The sequence below is a fragment of the Mustela lutreola genome, chromosome 9 (genome assembly GCF_030435805.1).
Source record: "Mustela lutreola isolate mMusLut2 chromosome 9, mMusLut2.pri, whole genome shotgun sequence".
NCBI lineage: Eukaryota > Metazoa > Chordata > Mammalia > Carnivora > Mustelidae > Mustela > Mustela lutreola.
In genome coordinates, this window is record NC_081298.1 from 15,022,134 (window position 1) to 15,043,809 (window position 21,676).

The window sequence follows — 21,676 nt, forward strand, 5'->3', positions numbered from 1 at the left end:
TGGATGTGATTCACCAGTGGCAGGAAGGTCTCTTTCCTCTCCACAGAAGCCCAGGAGGAGAGACCAGAGCTGGCCTCACTCACTGCACCTGCCCCAGCCCACATTCTCCAGCAGGGAGCTCTGACCTTAACCCTAATTCCTCCTCGGCATCCAGAACACTGCCACCCTGCTGGGGCGGCAAGACCTGAGAGAGCCAGGACAGTGATCTCCTGCCTCAACAACCTTCATTCTTTATCCAGATGAGAAACACTGAGGCCCGGAGAGGGAGCCGGCTTATTGGAGATCAGAGTCCAAGTCCAGCAGGCAGGACTGGATCCTGGACCCCAATACGCAGCCCCTGCTCCCACCCACCCATGTTCAGCTCTTGCACAAGCACCCTTGCCCTGAGGCTCGTGGACAGGGGGCGGGGCCAGGACGGGGCAAACAAGAACCACACCATCCACCTCCTCTCCTTCCTCCCCTGACTCAGCTGCTCTGGCCTCCCTGGAGCTGCAGGGGTCAATTTAGGGCGCCCCGGGGCCCCTGGCCTTATTAAGTGCCTGTAGCAGAAACATGAGGGCCTGGAGCCTTCTCCTCCTGGTGGGCCTCCTGGCTTTGGGGAGCCAGCTGCCTGCTGCCTCCGCCAGGAAGAAGGGAGGTGAGTGTGGGTGGCTTCCTCTGCTCCGGAGACCGGGTAGTTCTTACGTCTCTGGGAAGAGTGAGGGTTGGGGGAGGCAGTGCAGTGTGACGTCTGTGTGTGTAGCTGGGGATGCCAGCTTCTGGATGCTCCCAGCAGCTGGTGTTTGTGGGTACATCTCTGTGCTGCCGGCCTGCTCCGTCTGCAGCTGTGAAGGTCTTCCTGCCAAGGTCACGGTCTCGTCTACATATCTGAGTGTGGGATTGTGTGTGTCTGTGCACACGCCTGTTTCTTTGTGTCTCTGGGGGAGCGGGGAGCAAACCTGTCCATACCTGTTCTTCCCTTCTTGTCTCCGTGGATTATTAGGATCCGTGGGCCCGCCTGGCAGCGCGATGACCCTCTCTGTCATCTTCTGTTGCTACCGAGGCTGTGCCTGGCCTGGCCTTTGCCCATCTTGTTTCCAACTTTCTCAGGTCCTTCCCGGGCCCCAGAGGCCAATCAGTGGCATGAGGGACTCCCAGACTAGGTAGGGCTGTGGTTTCTGGGATCTTTGGGAGGAAGCTCTACCCTTACCTCTCTTCTCCCAAGCCTCCTCGAGAAGGCTGGGCCTGACCTGTTGATGGGTGGGGAACGTTGGAGCTGCCGGCGAGGCTGGACAGGTGCCTCCCCACCTGGGGAAGGCCTCCGCTTCCTGCTTTTCTGGGACTGGAACGCCATGACCTACATACACCCGTGCCTCCCTGGCCCTCCCTTGGGGGAAGACGACAGTAATGGTGACAGGTTCCCTCCTCCACTGTGCTGGGGAGCAGCTCCTGACTTCCTCTCTGCTCCCTCTAGCCTAACTGGTGCCTTCCTCCGAGGCTGGGCTCTCTCCCTGGGGCGCCAGCTGGTTTGGGGAGCAGAGAGCTCAGGCCCTGGTGAGGAGGGAAGGATGCTGGTGAGTTCCAGGGCCAGACCCCTGCTGGCTGTGATGCATGTGGCTCCTCACTGAGATGCTGAGAGATTGGGACTATTTTTATCCCCATTTTGCAGCTGAGAAAACTGAGCTACTTGAAATGCCAGTTCTGACTCTCTCTTCCTGTCTGTCTAGTCCTCAAGGCTCAGCTCCCGGCCCCTCCTCCCAAGGAGCTGTCCCAGCTGCATGACCAGGTCCCCTCCATTCCACCCCAGCCCACAGGGAGATCCTCTTAGACTTCAGGCCACTCCTCTCGGCTCATTCCTCGAGGCCTGAGCTCTTCTGGCCAGGGCTAGCCCCCTGGACCTCAGAGCCTCCTGGGGTCTCACCAACTCCCAGCCGGGGAGGAGGGGCTTTTCGGAGTAGGGGGCGCCCTCACAGACTAGCTGCCCTTTCTCCAGCAGGGGGCACAATTCAGGGTAAGACAACCCGATGGAATGAGTGAAGCGGGTTTTGAGCACTTGCTGTGTGAGCAAGGTGTCCCCTGTGCGCGTGGACAGGGCTGGGAGGGGAAGGGAGATGCAAGGTACAGCCATGGCACCGGCTGCAGCTGCTGTTGGAGGCTTTTGAACCTTTTCTCAGATGCTAAAGTGAAGGCCTGGGACCAGCCTCCATCCTCCCCAGGACTCAGTGGTGGCCGGAGCAGAGGGGTAAGAGGCCAGAGGACTCAAAGTCCTAGCTCAGGCCCCTGTGGGTCTGGACAATCACTGCCCTTCCAACTTTCTCCTCTGAGTGGAAGAAGATACTGATTCAAGCCTTCTGCTTGAACGAAGTGGCCCAACATCCTAACAAGAAAAATGGCTCGATCAGCTCTGGGACAGAGCATTCTAGAACTGTCAGAGAACCAAGTTCAAAGGCCTCAAAGACCAAGTTCGTAAGGATCCCTGACACAAGGCCACGTGCAGCAGGGCAAGCACACAGTACAAGGTGTGCCCAATAACGGCCGGCCGTGTGACAGTGTGGCAGCCTGATGACAGCTGACGATGCTGGGAGACACTTGAAAATCCTTCCTTTCTAACAGTCGCTGAGCTGCTGGTGGTCTGCATCAAAGACCGTACCTCGGTCTGATGGTGAGAGAAGCAGGAACAGGATCTATTCTCGTAGCCTCCGGCCAAGGGACAGAAGCAGACAGATAGATGCAGAGTCACAGACTCTGAAAGAAAGAGTACAGCGTGCTGACCTAATTAGTCTGGGGGACGGGGGTCAGAGAAGGAGGGTCTCCCAAGGATGCCGTGTTTCCACTAGAGGAGAGAGGACCGTGCAGAGCACCCGCCAAAGAAGACCCCTCCAAGAGAAGCCGCTGGGAGAGCAGGAGTCCGGGATGGAAAAGGTGTTGAGGACGAACACAAGGAGGTGGGCAGCCCTGGGCCAGGCATGACCTTGTTGGCTCAGATGCCGGTGTCGGACTTCATTTGTCGCCATCCCTCATGTCATCTGAGTCTCAAAGCAGCCCCTGGGAGCAAGGAGTCCAGCCTCCCATTCTACAGACAGAAAACTGAGGCTTGCCGTCCAAAAAACAAAACCGAAAAATTTGCCAACTATTTGCAATGATGTGGACGGACCTTGAAGATGGAGGCGACAGATGAGGCAGACAAAGACAAATGCTGTATGATCTCACATTGGAACCAAGAAATCAAAACCAACAAACAAACACACAAAACCAAGCTTTTAGAGAACAGACTGGTCTTTGCAAAAGGGCATGGGTAGGAGGTAGGGGAGGCGAGGAAGAGAGTCAAAGGTACAAACTTCCAGTTATAAGAGAAACAAGTCGTGGGGAGGTAGTGGGCGGCATGGTGACTATAGGTAATTTACTACAGTGCATATCTGAAAGTTGCTAAGAGAGAAAATCTTAAAAGTTCTCATCATAGGAAAAAGTTTCTAACTCTGCATGGGGACAGACGCTAGCTAGACCTGCTGCAGTGATCATTTCATAATATATACAAATATCAAATCATTTTGTTGTACACCTGAAACTCACAAGTTACATCAATTATACTTATTATACAAATAAAATTATACAATTATACAATAAAATTATACAATTATACTTATTATACAAATAAAAGCAAGTCTACTCCCCTCACTCCCGCAAAAACAAAAAACAAAACAACACAAAAGCTTGCCAAAGGACAGGCAAGAAATAAGGAATAGAGAATTTGGATCTCGTGATTCCCAGCTCGGTGCTTACTACATGACTCGGAGCTGCCTCCAGCTACAAGACTTGGGGTTCTCTTGCAGAGAAATTTGGGGGCTGCCCACCGGACGATGGACCCTGTCCCCTCTCGGTGCCTGACCACTGCATGGATGATAGCCAGTGTCCCTCAAGGATGAAGTGTTGCTACAAAGCATGCTTCCGCCAGTGTGTCCCCATGGTCTCCGGTGAGTGTCCTTCCCCGCCCTGCTTGGTGCCCAAGCCCCGGGGCTGGGCACAGGGCAGGGCTTACCAACCTCTTTGTTGCAGTGAAGCGGGGCAACTGCCCGGAGGACCGCCTGCGCTGCCTCAGCCCCATACAGCACCTGTGTAACAAGGACTCAGACTGCAGGGGCTCCAGTCGGTGCTGCCTCGGGGCCTGTGGCCGAGACTGTCGCAACCCCGTCCAAGGTACGTTCCTCTGCACCTAGGCCGGTTTCGCTCCCTCTCTTAGCCCCAGCATTAGATGGTCCTTCCAGGCCAATAAGTCTAATGGGACACTTACCTTCCCAGGAGCCTGGGGCTGCCTACATCAGACCTGGGAAGTGGATGTGGGGGAGGGAAGGGGTCCTGTTAGGACCCTTTGGGACCTGGAGGAACTGGCAATCCTCCGTTCTCTTGCTGATCTCACAACGGCTCTGAGCTTCATTGGCCCTTGTGAAGGAGGCTTGGCCACTCTGCCTCAGTGCCCCCCACCCCGAGGGCTGGGCTGATGGGGTGGAGAGAGGATCCAAGTTTCTAAAGACCCCAGAGTCCTGCAATCGGGGCATAACCCTTTCCTTCTCTCTCCCCAGGCTAATTCTGGTTTTGGACCCTCAGGATGGGGTCTCTAGCAGGAAGAGATGTTGATGGGGGCCTGGGACCCTGCCACCTGGATACCTCTGTCTCTGTTTGCAGCAGTTCTAACCTTCTGATGAGCACTGATCTGCTGACCACCCCTGGTTTCTCCTCCTGGGAGTCAAGGTGCACAGATAGACTCCCGTCATGCTGCACCACCGCCCCATCTCTTTGTGTGTTTCTCCATCTAAAATGCCCAACTCAGGTAGGCCCCTCTTTGAGGGGTCCAAACCGCTCCCTGAGGCAGCCCAGCCACTTTGAACGTATGTTCTAGCAGAGTTTTCCAGACATTATCTATTTGCATACCCCTCTCCACTGTTCTTGCCACACCTGCAAAACAGCATCATGATATCTTGTGTACTGCCTACACTACTAGTTATCTAATGTCTCTCTCTGAATGGACTCACTTTGGTATATAAATAAGTTTATTTCAAAAGAAAACCTTGACATCATCACTATAAATGGAATAGGCAGGATCACTTGCCACAAATAAAATGTAGTTGTAAAAGCAAATGCAGTGAAAATTGCTAAGGTCCACTAAAGTAAAAGCTGTCAGATGAAACAATATTACATAATGGTATTAAATTCTACCTAGATGCTGCCGACTACCAACACGCCTACCAACACTGTAAGCCCAAAGGCTCCTCTCTGGCTCTGGTAATCAATGAAGATTAGCAAGGGTTAAAGACACGTTAAAGACACACATCTCAAAACTGGGACCTCTTTCGTGGGGTAATCAGAAGGACTGAGAAGACAACTTTCTCAAGAGCCAGTGTTGTAGAATGTCGCATCCAGGTCCGCCCTAAGATCATTTCAAATTGCTCCACATTTGGGAAATGTTGCTTGAACAGCTGGGATCTCATTATTTTTGGGAGAGTCTGTCTCGCATCGGACGATACCTCATTCACCTGGATTTCTCAAGGGTCAGTCTGTAGTCCAGGTGTAATAGGGCAGGGGAGGGGGTCAATGAGAGAATGACAGCCATCCCAAGGGACACTCCTGGACCCAGAGGACTGGATTCCTGGCTGTCCCAGTCACCCAGGACTCACTCTGGGCAGTGGCGGGAACCAGGCAGATTCCTCCCTGCTTTATCTGCTGGGTTTCCTCTTGTGCCCTGATGGAATCTGGGGTTGGCCAGTCCACCCCCAGGTCAAGTTGGGAATCCTGGGTTTTCTTTCCTTGTTCCTTTGATGTGGTAGTGTGGTCACAGGTGAGTCACCACTCAAGGATTCTGTCTGCCCTGTTAGAAGATGGAGAGAATCCTGTTTCTTCACTGCCATAGTCCTTCTCATGGGGTTCAAGTGGCTGAACTCAAAATCAGCAAATGCTGATTATAGGGATACATGCTGAGGCCCAAGAGAGGAGGAGGAGGACAAGGAGAAGAATAATCTGGGGGTCACTGATGCCCTGTGAGCTTGGATATTTCCTTTTCTTCTGGGCCTCAGTTTCCCCATCTGTAAACTCAAGCAGTCGACACAGATAATAAGGTACATTGCACTGTTTGCCCAGAGACGCCTCTTCCCTCCCCACCGCTACCATGGCTTCCCATGCCCCGCCCAGGGGTTTAGGGCTTCGCCCTGAGACTGATGGGATGTGGGCTCAAGTGACATGCACCAGTCCCAAGGCAAGGCACCAGCCTTCTCGGAGCTTCTGTCCTCTGCCATGAGAAGTGCTTGCCCAGAAGCCGCTGGTCTTGGGATGAAGGAAAGCTGAGGCAGGCCTGAAGCTGAGCTGCCAATCCCTTCACCTGCCAGAGCAAAATAAAAGTTTGTGATAGGAAGCCAGTGAGATGGAGGGGTTGGGGAGGAAGGCATTTCTTATAGATTTATAACAGCGAGAGCTTGTTGAATTCAGATAATGATTGTGACTCTTGAGTGAATGCCCATCCCATGCCTCACGCTCTAAAACATCATTTCATTCTTCCATCCCGTAACCCCAAGGGAGGTGGGCATGCTTTTTGCCATTTGACAAGAAGAGCTTTTGAGTTAAGAGACTTGCCCAAGACACCCAGTTAAGAGGTGAAGTAGCCAGGATTCAGCCATGTCGTATTCCCCCTCAGCTACTAATAAAATCAGCAACAGCTGAAATGAAAGCCCTGACTCCGTGCTGGGTGTCCCTTTAATTACTTCACATACAATCTCATTAGTCCTCATAGCCTCACTGTGTAGGCTTCGTCATTTTCCCCCATTGCACATATGAGGAAACTGAGGCACAACGAGGTCGATTTGGCCAGGACTGTACAGCTGGTAAGTAGTGGTGCTGGGATTCAAAGCCCAGCAGCGGGATGCCAAAGCTGACATCCTTACTGACGACACTAATTACATCCCATCTTTGAGAATTCCTTCCAGTTCTAAAGACTCAGTTTGCACATCTGAGACATGGGGATCCCAAAGAGCCAAGAAGGTTAAGTGACCAGTCTCAGTTCCAGGCAGCTGGAACCCAGTGCACGGCCCTGAGTTTCTTTCCTGAAAGGAGTCAGGAGGAAAATTAGGGGGGCCCAGGAGAAGGATCCCAGGCCAGCGGGTTAGGTGCTGCTTAGGTGCCCAGGGCTGAACTGAGGCCCTAAACCCTGAGCTAGGATCCTGGAGCAGCAGGAGGTGACGAGTCACAGGCCAGGGCTTCTCTGGCTATAGGTGGCAGCATCTACACAGTCTCTTCCAGAGTCTCTTGCTCTGCTTCTTTGCCAACTAGCTACCTGCTCCCTCAGGTCTGGGCATTGGGCTTGGCAGTGCCAACTCTGTCCTCAGTCACCGAAGTTCAGTCCCTCCAGCTCCATCTCCACTGCCCTTCTGGAAAGTGTTCTGGGAGGCTGGACATCTGTGTCCAGGATGCTGGGTCTTCAGCCTCCAATCCTGTTTTCCTCCCTCACTCATTCAAAGTTTGCTGAGCACTTAGGAGGGGCTCTAGAGGATCTCATCACAGAGCTCATGCCCTAGAGGATAAGACAAAGCCCCTGCTACAGAGGTAGACAAGGTCCTCCCCGAGAGACTGTGGGATGCTGGGGGAACCTAGCTCAGCCTGGAAACCAGAGATTTCCTGAAGGAGGTGATATTTGAATATTGAATATTGGATATTGAATTTAAGTAGGAGTTAGCCAAGCATGACACTGCGAGTCCTCCATTCTCCCCTTCTCTCTTACCCACAGAAATGTCCCCATTTGGAAACATCCAGCCATCTCCCGCCTTCCCCCAGCCTACTGGGATGCTGGGGACATTCTATATTTTGATTTGGGCAGCATTCACGTGGACGCACACATTTGTAAAAACTTACTTCATTTGTAACTTAAGATGTACTACAAGAACTTTATACTCTAACTTTAAAAAGGAAAAATTAAGTTAAAAAAAAATAAGTGTTTCCCTTTGCAGCTAGAGATGACCATGGGACCCAGGACTGGCCAGTCAGAAGTTTGGGGAAGTACTAGGAGGGGCTTCCTAGGAAGCCCTTGTAGTCTTACCAGATGAGACAGATCTGTCTTTTGCCCATCATCCATTTGTACTTTGTCCAGAATTCTCGAACATGGATGCTGCCGCTGGAACAGCTATCTGGCGACCTTAAAGATTGTCTTAGGTGGGGTCCATGAAAGCAGATCTGTAGATGAAGATTCATAGGATGGTGATGGTTTGGAAATGTTCCAGGAAGAATGGGTCTGGGAGTAGAGAGGTATACCAGAGGGTGGTCAGGGGAGCGGAGGCTAGTAGGGTTGTGACAACAAGCAGGACAGGGAGGGGGGTTCTAGAGACAAGAGCAGGTGACTCTTTAGAGCTGTTCCATAGAGCACAAGAGTTGGAGCATTAATGTCTCTGTACCCATCAGTCATCAGGTAACAACTCTGGGCAGGAGGACACTGATTCCCAGGCACTTCAGCCTTTCCCTGTGCGCAGGCCAAGCGAGCTGCAGCAGCCTTCAGGACCCTTTGACAAAGAAATACGGATACCAGCTGTCAGGAGGGAAAGTGTGCCAGGAGCCAGTATGCACAGAGGTGGCAAAGGGTTCCGAGGGGATATGGCCAAAACACGGGCCTCACTTGTTACAGGGATGAGAGCCACACAAGAAGAACAGGGGAGGAAAAGTCAAGGGGCCTGGATCTTCAGAGCCGTTCCTGGGCGGCTGTACCTGGACTGGGGGAAAAATCACCTCCTCTCCAGAGAGGCCACCGTGGGTCACTTTGCGCTCTTGGAACTACAGTGACTCATAACTGAGATGCTGGATAAAGGAAGGGGGAAGAGTTTGTTCCTGGAGAGGAGACAGCATGCTCCTGAAAGGTGGGCGTTGTTCCCATTTTACAGATGAGGGAGGTAAGAATCCAAGCGGAGACATCACTTGGCTCGTGATCCCACAGCCATTCAGTGGTAAAGGCAGGCTGCAGACCCAGTGTATTCATCATCTTTTCCCGGGTACCGAATTACCACTTCTGCAGCAGCTTAAAACAGCACACATTTGTTATTTCGTAGATTCTGGCACCACTTAGCTGGGTCCTCAGCTTCAGGGGCTCACAAAGCTGAAATAAAGGTGTGCAGCCAGGGGCTGGAGTTTTAACGGAGTCTTGACTGCAGAAGGATCCACTTTCAAGTTCACATGGTTGTTGGTAGACCTCCAGTTCCATGAGGGCTACGGGATTGGTTTCCTCAGTTTCTAGTTCATCGTTGGCCAGAAGTTGCCCTCTGGTCATTGCCAGAATGGCACCCTGCTCCATCAAAAACAGCAGGAAGTCAACCTTATGTTACCTAATCCTGGAAGCAACATTCCCTCACCTTTGCCATATTCTGCTCATTAGAGGCAAATAAGGAAATCCTGCCCAGGCTCCAGAGGAAGGGATTACACAACGGCATGAATACCAGGAGGGAGACATCACTGGGACACATTCTAGAAGCTTCTTCTCATAGCTAGTCTACTTAATTACAAAAATTTCAGTACTTTTTGCAACATCAAGCTTACTGTTTAGGGTAAAACCTCATGGATTCAGATGGGCGTTTCCGGCCAGGGACTGAAGGAGAATTTTGGGCATAGCCCATTCATGGCACATAATGGGTATGGCTACCCCCTTTAGCCTCAGAGGTCCATAATGTCCCTCTTCCCATTCCTGTCACTCATGAATTAATCTAACACTTCATGTACTTCCCACATGATCTGGGGAGGAAACCAGATCCTAGTTGTGATCAAGGGATGAAACCAGATCCCAATTTCCATGTCTTCTGCCCTTGGGAAAGAGGTCTGTCTTTTCTCTTTTTGGAAGCTACTGCTCAGCTCCCGGACAGAGGTACGCCCTAAGTTTTGGGGGGCAGTGAAGGCTACTAGAGAGTACTGGACCAGGAAATGGGAGATCTGCTTCTCCGCAGATCTGCTTCAGTTTCTTTGTTGAAAACACGAGGTAATTAGGCAAGATGATTGCAAACATCCTGCTCTAACTTCTTACTTTCAGGGAGGGACTGAAGTGGAAGAGCCTAGAGGTATGTGGTCCAATATGGCGGCCACTAGCCACATGAGGGCACTAAACATGTGAGATGTGATTAATCCAAATGAGATTCACTGTACGTGGATATAGGAGCCAGAATTCTAAGATGATTCCCAGGGACCCTATCCTCTCCTTCTCCCCTCATACCATCTCCTCTGAGTGTAAGTGGAATATGTAAAATGTATTTTCTGAGGAAAAGGAGACTGTCCTGGGTGGGCCTGTCCTAAGCAGGTGAGTCCTTTAAGAGCAGAGCACTTTCTCTGGCTGGTTGCAGAAGAGGAAGTCAACACTCCAGGTTGCCTGAAAGAAAGCAAATATCCATGTTGTGAACTGCCCATGGGCCACGTGGCAAGGAACTGCAGGCAGCCTGTAGAAGCTGAGAGTGATCCCCAGCAGAAAGCCAGCAGGAAAAGATGACCTCAGTCTTGCAACAGCAAGGAAATGAATCCCACCAACGATCTGTGAGCTCAGAAGTGAAACTTCAGATGAGAACCACAGCCCTGGCTGACACCTTGACTTTAATGTGTTGAGACTCTGGGTAAAGAATTCAGTCATGGTGTGCTCAGATTTGTGACGTATAGGAACTGTGAGGTAATAAATCTGTATTGCTTTAAGTTGCTATGTTTGTGGTAATTTGAATATCCTGGATTTCCCAGACTTAGTAAAAAATGAAAAATATAAAATACCTCCTTGGTAATGTCTTTATTGATCCCATGTTGAAACAGTATTATTTTAAATATACCAGGTTAAATAAAATGTATTATCAAAAAATGAATTTCATCTGTTTCTTTTTATCTTATGGTTTAGTGTTATCCAAAAATTTAAAATCATATATGTGGCTCAAACTCTGTCTAGGGGACAGTTCTGTTCTAGAGGTCTCAAAAGTCAGCTGTATGACCTTGGGTGGAAGCCTTGCATTTCTTGTCTTTGAGATTGGAATAATAGCACCTATCCACAGAATACTGGCAGCATAAGTGAGATGAGACTTGTAGGATACTAGCCCCAAGGCAAGGTCTCAATAAATGTCGGTTATTGTTATTATTAATAACAATATCTGTGAAGTGGGAATCCTTGCTTGTATCCAGGTCCTAGTCTCCAGCACCTCTCTCCAGCCTGACACAGAGGAGACACTCAATAAATGCTTGTGGATTATATAACCTTTTTTTTAAATTTTATTTTTAAGTAATCTCTACACCCAACATGGGGCTGGAACTCACAACCCGGAGATTACACGCTCCACCCACTGAGCCAGCCAGGCTCCAGGGATTACGTAACCTTGTCAAAGCTCTTTGGCACAGTTCTCCCTCACCATCCCAACCCACTTGGAAGGCAGAAATCGGGGGGCCCATGGCCGGGCGGGGAGACAGAACTTTAAGGGGAGCAAAATATCTGCTCCAAGCTACACAGCCCAGGGGACTCTGGGGGAATGAGGCCACCTCCTCCGACTCCCGGATGCAGATTTCCACTTGCAGTCCTGGGAGACACGAGTTCCAATCCCAAATCCACAAAGCCAAAGTAAGTGACCTGCACAGGTGACTGAGCCTCATCTGTCCCTGTCAAGGGATAAGTGACCTGAAGCAGAGTACCTGGCACATTGCAAGGACGCAGTTTTACGGAAGGTATTATTACTGCCGTTGTTGGGTTTTTCCCGTTGTCAGCGATGCTCCGCGACTCTCCGGACTGAACTCCCTCCCTCGCGGGATCCCTTTCCTCTAAATGACCCCACCTCCCCTGGTCCCTAACTGGGGAGGATGTCCTGGCTCTTCGGCCCAGTCTCCAGACACCACCCCCACCCAATCGAGTCAGGAATAGAAATCACCGCCTCCGGCAGCCCGCGGTCTCCCTCCCTCTCTCCCCCGGCAGCGATCGATGTGGCCTCCGCTGCGGGGGACAGAGGAAGACAGAGAAGGACGGGGCGGCGGGGCCTCCGGCAGCAGCGACGCTCCGCGGGGCAGCAGGAGCAGAGACGAGCCCGGCCGCCCAGCGGACCCCCTCCGGCCTCCGCGGCTTCGCTTTCCGAACAGACGCGCCCGGCGGCGAGGGGCCTCGCAGGTAAGGAACCTCCCTCGGGAGGGGGCGTGGCCCGGGAAGGGGCGGGGGCTGCAGAGTGGGCGGAGGGGACCGCCAGGGTTCCGGTCCTGCGCCCCCTTGGGGAGACCACCCCTCCCACACCCAGGCGGGAGCCCTGTGGGGCGGCCAAGCTCTGGGATCCGTCCTGTTGGTTCATCCGCTAAATGGGATTAGAAAACCTCCCTGGCAGGGTTGGTCTAGGCATTAACCCTAGTAAAGTGTGTATGGAGCCCCGCGAGGGGACCAGCACATAGTAGGTGCTCCAAGGACGTGTGTGGAGAGAGCCTTGAATGGGAAAGCCTAGTTTCCAACCTAAACTGTGCCCTGGACTAGGTGGGTGACGCTGGGCAGCTCATTTAATCTTTCTCACTGATATTCAGATTCTTGTTGGGGAAGGTTTGTTGAATTAATTACCCCAATAGAGCAGGAGGGTGAGATCCAGAAAGAGAAAGGGTCCACAGTCATGCCGCTAATGGGTGGTGCAACTGGGTCGGAAGTTTCATCTTTTGACGCCAGGTGCAGTGGAGGAGGTGGGGGCGGAGCTGCATCCCCGTCCATGTCCCAGGTACTCACTGTGCACGGATTCTGTACCAGGAGCAACTGTCCTGCCCATAAACATCCCAGCCTGGTTAATCCTCATGCCCTCTCAAGGAAAGTGTGATGTCCCCCAGTTTACAGATGGGGAAACTGAAGCTCAGAATGGGTCCCCTCGAGGGTCCACAGTAAGTGGCAGACTCAAAATTTGAATCCAGCTCTGACCAGAAGAAAGTGCAAAGGACTGACATTTATTGAGCACCTACTGTGTTCTAGGGGCTTCACACACACACTCAAAGTAACCTTCCACCCCAAGTGCTGTTCTCCCTGTTCTATAGATAGAAGATCCAAAACTCAGAGTGGGAGGAGTCTGGCCTGAGGACACAGAAGTGACAGAGCTGAGGACACGACCCTTACTTATCCTGACCAGCTTAACTCCAAGCCTAGGGTAAGTGAAGGGCACCTCACCTGACTTGCTGCCAGGCACGAGGCCAGCCGCTTGATGTACATCCAATCCCCTGTCCACCCTGGGCAGCAGGCATCACTGACGGGATGGTGCAGATGGGATTACCCAGGATCAGGAAGTGAGTCACTAGCCCTCAGCACCGCCAGAGCTTGGAGACGTGGGCAGTGGAAGGATCTAACATTTTCTGGTATCAGAAAGGCGGAGCACTTTCCACAAGCTCCTTTAGTCCTCCAGCCTGCCTTGGGGGTAGGTGCTTTTGTCTGCAGTGTGCATTCTGTAGGAAACCAAGACCTGGAGAAAAACACCTTCCTCGAGGCCCTAGGTGCATCAGGGGGTGGAGATAAATCCTGGGTTTGGCTGACTCAGGGTAACAGTGAAACAGATGGATAATATACTGAACCCCTTCAGGCCCCATAAACACAATAGTTCGTTTAATCTTTTAACCACACTTGAAGGTGGCTATATTTATCTCGACTTGACAGAAGTTCAGGGAGGTGACATGACTTGCCTTTGGTCACAGGAGAAAGTCAGTGTTCCATCTGATTGACTCCAAGGATGCCTTAAATGGTCTAAGCCCATGGCTCTCAAATTTGACCATGCATCAGAGTCAACCCTCCACACTTGTTAAAACACAGACTGCGGAACTCCATCCTGAGTTTCGGATTCACTAAATCTAGAGCCAGCTGAGAATTTGCATCTTTGACAAATTCCCAGGTGGCGTGATGCTGCCAGTGGAGGGGACACACTTTAAGAATAACGGGTCTCTACTGATGCTCCCAACCCCCCCTGGGTGGTCAGCATTACTACCCTCATTTTGCAGAGGAGAAAACTGAGGATCAGAGTGCTGGTGTGTCCAAGAGCCCACAGGAAACCCCTGGCACACGAAAATCCAAGTTTGGGAAAGAGAGAGAATCCTATATGAGCACCGTCCCCTGGGGGGGTGCCAGGATACCCTACCATTCAGTCATTTTTGTAATCCCCTCCCCCAAGATAGATCTCAGCATTTTTTCTGTGCAAATGAAATGGGGGTGGGAAGACTCCATGATTTGGCCAAAGACCCTCGGTTGGGCAGTAAGGGGCAGTCAAACCCAAGCCTGAATTTTGAGAGCAGAGGGTACTTGACACCTCCTGTGCGCCTGCCACACACCAGAGCGGTGGAGGGGACGGGGGTTTAGCCCCGGCCTCCGGGAAGGCAGGCCCGGGCCCCGCCCCGTAGCACCCCTGTCCCGGTGTCCGCAGGCCATGGTGAGCGAGTCCCCGGGGCCCGGCGCCCGCGTGCCCTGGCGGCGGAGCGACGAGGCGCTGCGCGTGAACGTGGGCGGCTTGCGGCGGCGGCTGAGCGCACGGGCACTGGCGCGCTTCCCGGGCACGCGGCTGGGCCGCCTGCAGGCGGCGGCATCCGAGGAGCAGGCGCGGCGCCTGTGCGACGACTACGACGCGGCGGCGCGCGAGTTCTACTTCGACCGGCACCCGGGCTTCTTCCTGGGCCTGCTGCACTTCTACCGCACCGGCCGCCTGCACGTGCTCGACGAGCTGTGCGTCTTCGCCTTCGGTCAGGAGGCCGACTACTGGGGCCTGGGCGAGAGCGCGCTGGCCGCCTGCTGTCGCGCGCGCTACCTGGAGCGGTGCGTGGCGCGGCCGCGCGACTGGGACGAGGACAGCGACACGCCGAGCAGCGTGGACCCGTGCCCCGACGAGATCTCCGACGTGCAGCGCGAGCTGGCGCGCTACGGGGCCGCGCGCTGCGGCCGCCTGCGCCGCCGCCTGTGGCTCACCATGGAGAATCCCGGCTACTCCCTGCCCAGCAAGCTCTTCAGCTGCGTCTCCATCGGCGTGGTGCTGGCCTCCATCGCCGCCATGTGCATCCACAGCCTGCCCGAGTACCAGGCCCGCGAGGCGGCGGCCGCCGTGGCCGCGGTGGCCGCGGGTCAGGGCCCGGATGGCGTGCGCGACGACCCGGTGCTGCGGCACCTCGAGTACTTCTGCATCGCCTGGTTCAGCTTCGAGGTGTCGTCGCGGCTGCTGCTGGCGCCCAGCACGCGCAACTTCTTCTGCCACCCGCTCAACCTCATTGACATCGTGTCGGTGCTGCCCTTCTATCTCACGCTGCTGGCCGGCGTGGCACTCGGCAACCAGCGCGGCGCGAGCGGCGAGGACCTCGGTGACCTGGGCAAGGTGGTGCAGGTGTTCCGCCTCATGCGCATCTTCCGCGTGCTCAAGCTGGCGCGCCACTCCACCGGGCTGCGCTCGCTGGGCGCCACGCTCAAGGTAGGGCCCCTGGAGCTGGAGAGCGGGGCGGGGCTGCGGAGCAGGGGGACCCGAGGGTGACCAAAGGGCAGGTTAGCAGGTGAACTTCGAAGTGCGCGGTGTCCAGGCACACAGTGAACCCAGGCGACACCCTCTGTGCCAAGCACAGGGCTGGACGTCAGGTGTACATTTCCCAAACCCTGTGCCCTTCCCAACAGCTCTTTCCCAGGGGTGAAAACTGAAAGCCAAGGCAGAGCTTTGCTTTTCTTTTTTTAAAAAGAAAAAAAGAAAAAAAAAACCACTAGACAGAGGTCACTTTTGGTCTGTCAGACATCAGATAATACATAGTGCAGAAATTTGCAAAGCAGGATGCTAACTGGCTTTTCTGCTGAGCCTTTCTTCTGGCCTTTTCTGGGGGCACAGATATGGTAGGTCACCCTTGACAGGCCAAGTCCAGCAGCAGCCCCAGAACTAACACTGAGTGCTAATTCCGTGCCAGTTTTACATCCACTGTCGGTGTCGTTCTCAGGACAACTTCCTCAGGAAGACGTGGTTATTTATTTCCTTCCAGGAGCTGAAGAACCTGAGGTCGGAAAGTTGGCTTTCTAAAACCTGGTTGCAATTTACTGAGCACCCTTCTGGTGCCAGGCCCTGCCCTGGGGGGTGCGTCACTGCTCTGGCCAGCTTAACCTTGAAGGGGGGAACTCAGCCTGGTGTGGGGACAGAGGAAATTTGAACAGTTTGGACAGAGGCCTGGAGAGCGAAAGGATGGTCACCGGGAGGGGACAAGGAGGAGGGGCGCCCATTGATGAGGTTGAAGAGGTGCGTGGGACGGGGTACTGAGGGACCGTGGAACTCTTGGGGCAGGATTTTGAACTTTGTCCCAGGGTCATAGGAGGGGTTCCAGCTGGGTCCAGGATTATTGTCACCATATAGCAGATGTGGAAACTGAGGCTCTGGGAGGTGACAGGACTTGTCAGAGATCCCTCAGTAAGTTGCAGAGTCCAGAGAAGAATCCAGCTGTGCCTGACTCCAGTGCCTCCTACTCCTTCTCCTACAACTCTAGGCAGCCCCTCTAAGGATCTCGAGGAAACCTCTCTCCCCCCCTAACTTTGTAAATCCTTTTTCATGCCCTCAGGGCAAGGCAGGCAGGATGCTGGTTACAGGCAGGCTGATGTGAGGAGAATCTGGGGGGCAGTGGGCAGGAACAAGAACTTCTATTAGCCACATCCCTGGACTCAGTATCTCTCCAGGGAAGATCCCTTGGCCCCCGAGCTCTGCCTTGCCTGCAGCCATGCAGGGAGCCAGGGCCCGGTGCCACCAGCTTTTTCTGCAAGGAGGGAGAAGAGCATTGATTGAGGCTGCCAGGGTCCAAGACTCAGGTGTCAAACTCCTGGCTACTCAAAATGAGGCCCCTGACCAGCAGCTACTTTCTCAGTACCTGGAATCTGCTAGAAGTGCAGAATTTCTGGGTCTACCCTCGACCCACTCAACTGAGTTCTGCCTTTTAAACAAGACCCCAGCATGATTCCTCCACACATTACGGTTTGGGACTAGGAGACTACAATTCTAGACCAGGGGTTTCAGCCCCAGCACAATGGACATCTGGGGAGAGAGACTTCTTGGCTGTGTGTCCAGAGGTGGGGGAGATTGTCCTGTGCATTGTAGGACGTTTGGAGGCATCGCTGGCCTCCTCCCAGTGGACGCTGGCAGCCCAGCTGTCCCAGTTGTGACATTGCCATATGTTGGGGCACTTGGGTGGCTCACTTGGTTGAACATCAGCCTTCAGCTCAGGTCATGATCCTGGGGTCCCGGGATCGAGTCCCACGTTAGGCTCCTTTCTCCCTCTGCCCCTCCCCTGCACTTGTACTCTCTTTCCATCAAATAAATAAATAAAATCTTAAAAAAAAAAAAAAAAGGTATTGCCATATGCCCCCTGGAGGGCAGATTGCCCTGTTTGAGGACCGCTGCATGGCCTCAGGGGCAGAACACACGTCTGTGGATATACCCACAGGCAGATGCGTGCAGTGCATGGTCCAGGGAACATATATCCTGTCAGCTTTCTTGAGAGGCAGAGTGTATTTTTGTACTTGTCAGAAAGGAGGTAGACCAGCCAAAAGCGCATGAAACCAACCCTTTGCGTCTGCGGAATACAGATTGTGGTTCTCCGTTGGTTCTGTTATGGTGTAGAAATCACAAGCTTGTTATTAACTGGCTGGTGCCACCGGTGCCCCCTGCAGGAGAAGAAACCACTGTGGCTTAGCCAGCATCCTGGACTATAGACGTTAGTTCCGTGCTCACTCCCAGGGAGCTGGCCGCCTCTTGTGGTTGAAAGAGCTTAGCTTGGAGTCGAGGGACCTGGGTCCTGGCACCAGCTCTACCTTGCTCTTTGATTTTGGACCTGCCCCTTCTCCTCTCTGGGCCTCAGTTTCCCCCATATGCTCGAGAGCAGGTCTGTGGGCCCACTCAACTCTGACTTGGCTTCCTATATACTCTCTTCCAGCACAGTTACCGCGAGGTGGGCATCTTACTGCTGTATCTGGCCGTGGGGGTGTCCGTGTTCTCCGGTGTAGCCTACACAGCTGAGAAGGAGGAGGACGTGGGCTTCGACACCATCCCCGCCTGCTGGTGGTGGGGCACGGTGAGCATGACCACCGTGGGCTACGGGGACGTGGTTCCCGTGACAGTGGCTGGCAAGCTGGCAGCCTCAGGCTGCATCCTGGGGGGCATCCTGGTGGTGGCGCTCCCCATCACCATCATCTTCAACAAGTTCTCTCACTTCTACCGCCGCCAGAAGGCTCTGGAGGCCGCCGTGCGCAACAGCGACCCCCGGGAGTTTGAGGACTTGCAGAGCAGTGTCGACGGGGTGTCCGAGGTGTCTCTGGAGACGTCCCGTGAGACCTCCCAGGAGGGAAGGTCTACAGACCTAGAGGCCCAGGCCCCCCGTGGGCCAACAGACTCTCAGGTTTGCTAGAGCCAAGGCTGAGTGTCCCCCGTCCCACGCCCTACAGTCAGCTGAACCAGCAGTGATCCCTCCCTGCTTATGGCATCGTGGCGGCCTGATGGCTCAGGGCTGCTCACCCACCGTGAGGAGTGACTCCTAGAAGCCAGCTCCGTTCCTCCCAAAGGCCCGGGCCAGGATCGTGTTGCCCTGGGTTCTTGAGCCTGGAGAACAGCCCAGAGAGCCCCATGCCTGGACCTCGCAGCTCCCCGTGAAGCAGGCATGCGCCAAAGAGAAAGCTGGAAGGCTGCTGGCGGTTCCTGAGCACCTACCGCCCATCGGCCCTAGCCTACTTGGCCCCGTGTCAGAGAATGACGACACTGACGCCCAGCCAGGTGTCAGGGCTTACCCAAGTGTCCCTGAACTAGTGGTGGTGGAGCCAAGCTTGGACTCCAGGCTCACTGCTCTGCCAAGACCAATGTTCCTCGCACGCCATCTTTCCTCTGCCCTCATGGAGTTTGCATGTCCTTCTCCAGGGTCCACGGATCTCCAGAGTTGATTCGTCGGGCTGAAACCCTCTGTCCGGGCTAGGGGAAGGACCAGACCGGGGATTCCGATGGAGGAGTGCTGCCCCTCAGCTGTGGTTCTCTTCCAGGAGCTTCCAAGGAGAGTCAGCTCTCAAAGATGAGGGCTGGGAGGAAGGGGGAGGAGCGGCCTCCTTAGCTGGCGGGTAAGCTTTGTCCCGCAGTGTCCTGCAGCTTCCTCCAGGGCAGGCTTGAGGTGCAGATTCTGAGGGCATCCTGGCCTGTCCCATCCTAGGACGTGATGTGTGAAGAGGACACCCCCCCCCCCCACCCTCAGACCTTGGCCCATCTGTCCGGTGGTCACAGTCCGTGCCCCAGAGGAAAGTGAAAGGCAGTGGGCGGGGGTCACGGGCGTAAAGCCAGCTCAGCTCTGAAGTGTTGGCGGCAAGGGGCTGCTATGCAGGGACGCCTGTGACCCCCGGGCTCCCCCAGACTGACTTTGGCATCTCTCTTCTTCCCACCGCGCAGGCTCCAGCCCTGCCTTGACTTACCACCCAGGGTAACTCCTGAGACTTCCTCCCCTTTTAGCCAGCTCCAGCCCCCTCATCCCTGCGGGGGGCATCGTACGCTCACCTGCTGAATCCTCGCTACTTGCTGAGAAATTTGGGAGGGAAGGCTTCCCCAGCCCCGTTCACATCCTGTTCCTAAAACACCCATTTGCATCCCGTCGTCACCTGGCCGCGCGCGTCTGTGCCGCTGTGCAGAGCTTCAACATGGAAGACAGTATCTGCTTGAACCCAGGCTCGTGAGGGGAAGGTATTCCCTGAAACACTACTCACAGATCAGCTGGTTCGTATAGCACACGGTGTGCCGGGCCTGGTGAGGAAGGGGGAATGACCAGACAGAGGTCTTGCCCTTGAGGAGGTGTAGACAAGACTGAACAGAAGACTCTTCCAGTTCTTTCGACCCTTCCCTCCTTATTTTATTCATTCAGCAAATATCTTTTGGAAGATTCACAAGCTGGGGCTTCCCCCTGTGGCCTGCAGATGTGTTTTATTTAGCTGAACAGTGTCTCTCTCTATATATTTTTGTTGTTGTTGTTGTTGTTTTAAGATTTTATTTTAAAATAATCTCTACACCCAACGTGGGGCTTTGAACTCACAACCCTGAGATCAAGAGTCACACGTTCTACTGACAGAGCCAGGCAGGGGCCCCTTAGTATATTTTTTTAATTCAAATGCCTTTCGGTGAGGCACATTCTCTCCATTTCCCATAGTGTGCCCCCGAGATACACACACACACACACACACACACACACACACACACCCCACCACCACCAGTTCTCAGATAGTCTTGACACACGTGCCTCTGATTCACGGACTGCTCACTAAGTTCACAAGCTACAGTGGGGAACAAAATACAGATCTCTATATCTGTGAGGCTTACAGATGAGGAAGGGAGGTGGATTTAAATCCAGTGATCCCATGAATATGTAATAGTGAGCTGTACTAGGTGCAGGGAGCCAGAAGCACATCACGTAGCGGGGACCATGAACGGGGGTCAGAGAAGACTTTCTCGAGGGCAGGGCACAAAAGTCTCGAAGACTTTCTCGGAGACTTTCTCAATTTCAGCGGCCACCACACAGGTGAACAGTTAATTACGCAATAGGGGCCCCGGGAAGCATTTTCAGGCAGAGGGCACGGCATGTGCAGGCCCCTGTGTGCAGAGGAATCTGAGTCTCTCCACACTGAGCAGAGGCTGGAGCCGAGGGGCCGCTCGGGACTCCCCGTGTACACACCGGCCCTCCCGCACGCTCCCCGTGTAACGTCCCGGCCCTGCTCCGCCCAGGTCGGGGCACTGAGTGGGGATGGCTACCCCCCATACCACCCTTGCCGAACGGCTGAACAACATACCAAGGAGCCAGAGAGCTTCCAGACTTTCTGACCCCACAGACAAGGCTCTGAAGCTAGTGGAGGGCGAGCTCAGGTGAGAGTCACCTGGTCTGCATCCCTCACCAGGTCATGGGCTGTCCTGGCAGCAAAGCCACCACTCGCTCCCACTCCCAGGTGTGGAAGAAAACTGTTATGCAGCTAAAGAGGCTGTTTCTGGTTGTACCAGAGCTGGCTGCCGGGTGGGCTTTCCCGGTGAACAGGGAGGGTGAGGGATACGTAGAGGGACTCCGAGTCCGCATTCTCTTGGTCCAGCGGTGGGTTTGGCACAGGTTGGGAGGGAGAGGAATCCAGCTGGAACTAACCGGGTCAAAAGGAGTAATTCATTAGATGACTGAAGTGACGAGCAACTGCTACCATGAGGTCTTTGGTTACAAGCAAGAGAAGGGGACTCTGGGACCCCTGGGTGGCGCAGCTCTTGGACGTCCTACTCTTGGTTTCAGCTCAGGTCATGATGTCAGAGTCGTGAGATGGAGCCCTGTGTTGGGCTCTGGGCTCAGTGAAGAGTCTCCTGAGGTTTCTGTCTCCCTGTCCCTCTCCCCCTCCCCCTGCTTGTGCTCTCACTCTGTCTCTCTAAAGTGAATAAATAAATCTTAAAAAAAAATTCTTTTAAAAAAGAAACTGTCTTATGGAAAAAGAAAGAATTTCCTGGAAGGTGTATGTGTTTCCCGCGGCTGCCATAAGGCAGCGCCATAAGCCTGATGGCTTAGAACAGTAGGAATTTCTTCTCTGACTGTTCTGGAGGCCAGAAATCCAAAATCAAAGCGTCAGGAGGGCCACACTCCCTCCGGAGGTTCCAGGGGTGAATCATCTTGCCTATTCCAGCTTCCGGTGGCTGCCAGTGTTCTTGGCTTATGGCCATGTCTCTCCATTCTCTGCCTCGGTCATGATGTC

The 21,676-nt window shown here is 53.9% G+C and overlaps 2 protein-coding genes across 2 annotated transcripts; both read left to right on the plus strand.

Annotated features, from left to right (window-relative positions):
* The first annotated feature begins 552 nt into the window (after positions 1–552).
* On the plus strand, positions 553–12,285 carry WFDC5 (WAP four-disulfide core domain 5). Its single transcript, XM_059133556.1, has 6 exons — positions 553–637; positions 3,810–3,950; positions 4,033–4,173; positions 11,613–11,670; positions 11,915–12,103; positions 12,228–12,285. The coding sequence occupies exons 1-6, from the start codon at positions 553–555 to the stop codon at positions 12,283–12,285; spliced, it is 672 nt and encodes a 223-aa protein (XP_058989539.1).
* Positions 11,380–21,360, plus strand: KCNS1 (potassium voltage-gated channel modifier subfamily S member 1). Its single transcript, XM_059133669.1, has 5 exons — positions 11,380–11,566; positions 11,915–12,103; positions 12,994–13,103; positions 14,361–15,389; positions 17,872–21,360. Exons 4-5 carry the CDS (start codon positions 14,364–14,366, stop codon positions 18,340–18,342), a joined length of 1,497 nt encoding a protein of 498 aa, XP_058989652.1. The 5' UTR covers positions 11,380–11,566; positions 11,915–12,103; positions 12,994–13,103; positions 14,361–14,363; the 3' UTR covers positions 18,343–21,360.
* Positions 21,361–21,676: the final 316 nt, after the last annotated feature.

What these genes read in the sequence shown, in the direction of transcription:
- WFDC5 (XM_059133556.1), top strand. Translation starts at nt 553, where the DNA reads ATGAGGGCCTGGAGCCTTCTCCTCCTGGTGGGCCTCCTGGCTTTGGGG. An exon ending in CTGTCGCAACCCCGTCCAAG is followed by an intron (nt 4,174 to 11,612) that starts GTACGTTCCTCT and finishes GTCCCTGTCAAG; the next exon opens with GGATAAGTGACCTGAAGCAG. An exon ending in AGGACGCAGTTTTACGGAAG is followed by an intron (nt 11,671 to 11,914) that starts GTATTATTACTG and finishes CTCCCCCGGCAG; the next exon opens with CGATCGATGTGGCCTCCGCT.
- KCNS1 (XM_059133669.1), top strand. Translation starts at nt 14,364, where the DNA reads ATGGTGAGCGAGTCCCCGGGGCCCGGCGCCCGCGTGCCCTGGCGGCGG. An exon ending in CGCTGGGCGCCACGCTCAAG is followed by an intron (nt 15,390 to 17,871) that starts GTAGGGCCCCTG and finishes ACTCTCTTCCAG; the next exon opens with CACAGTTACCGCGAGGTGGG.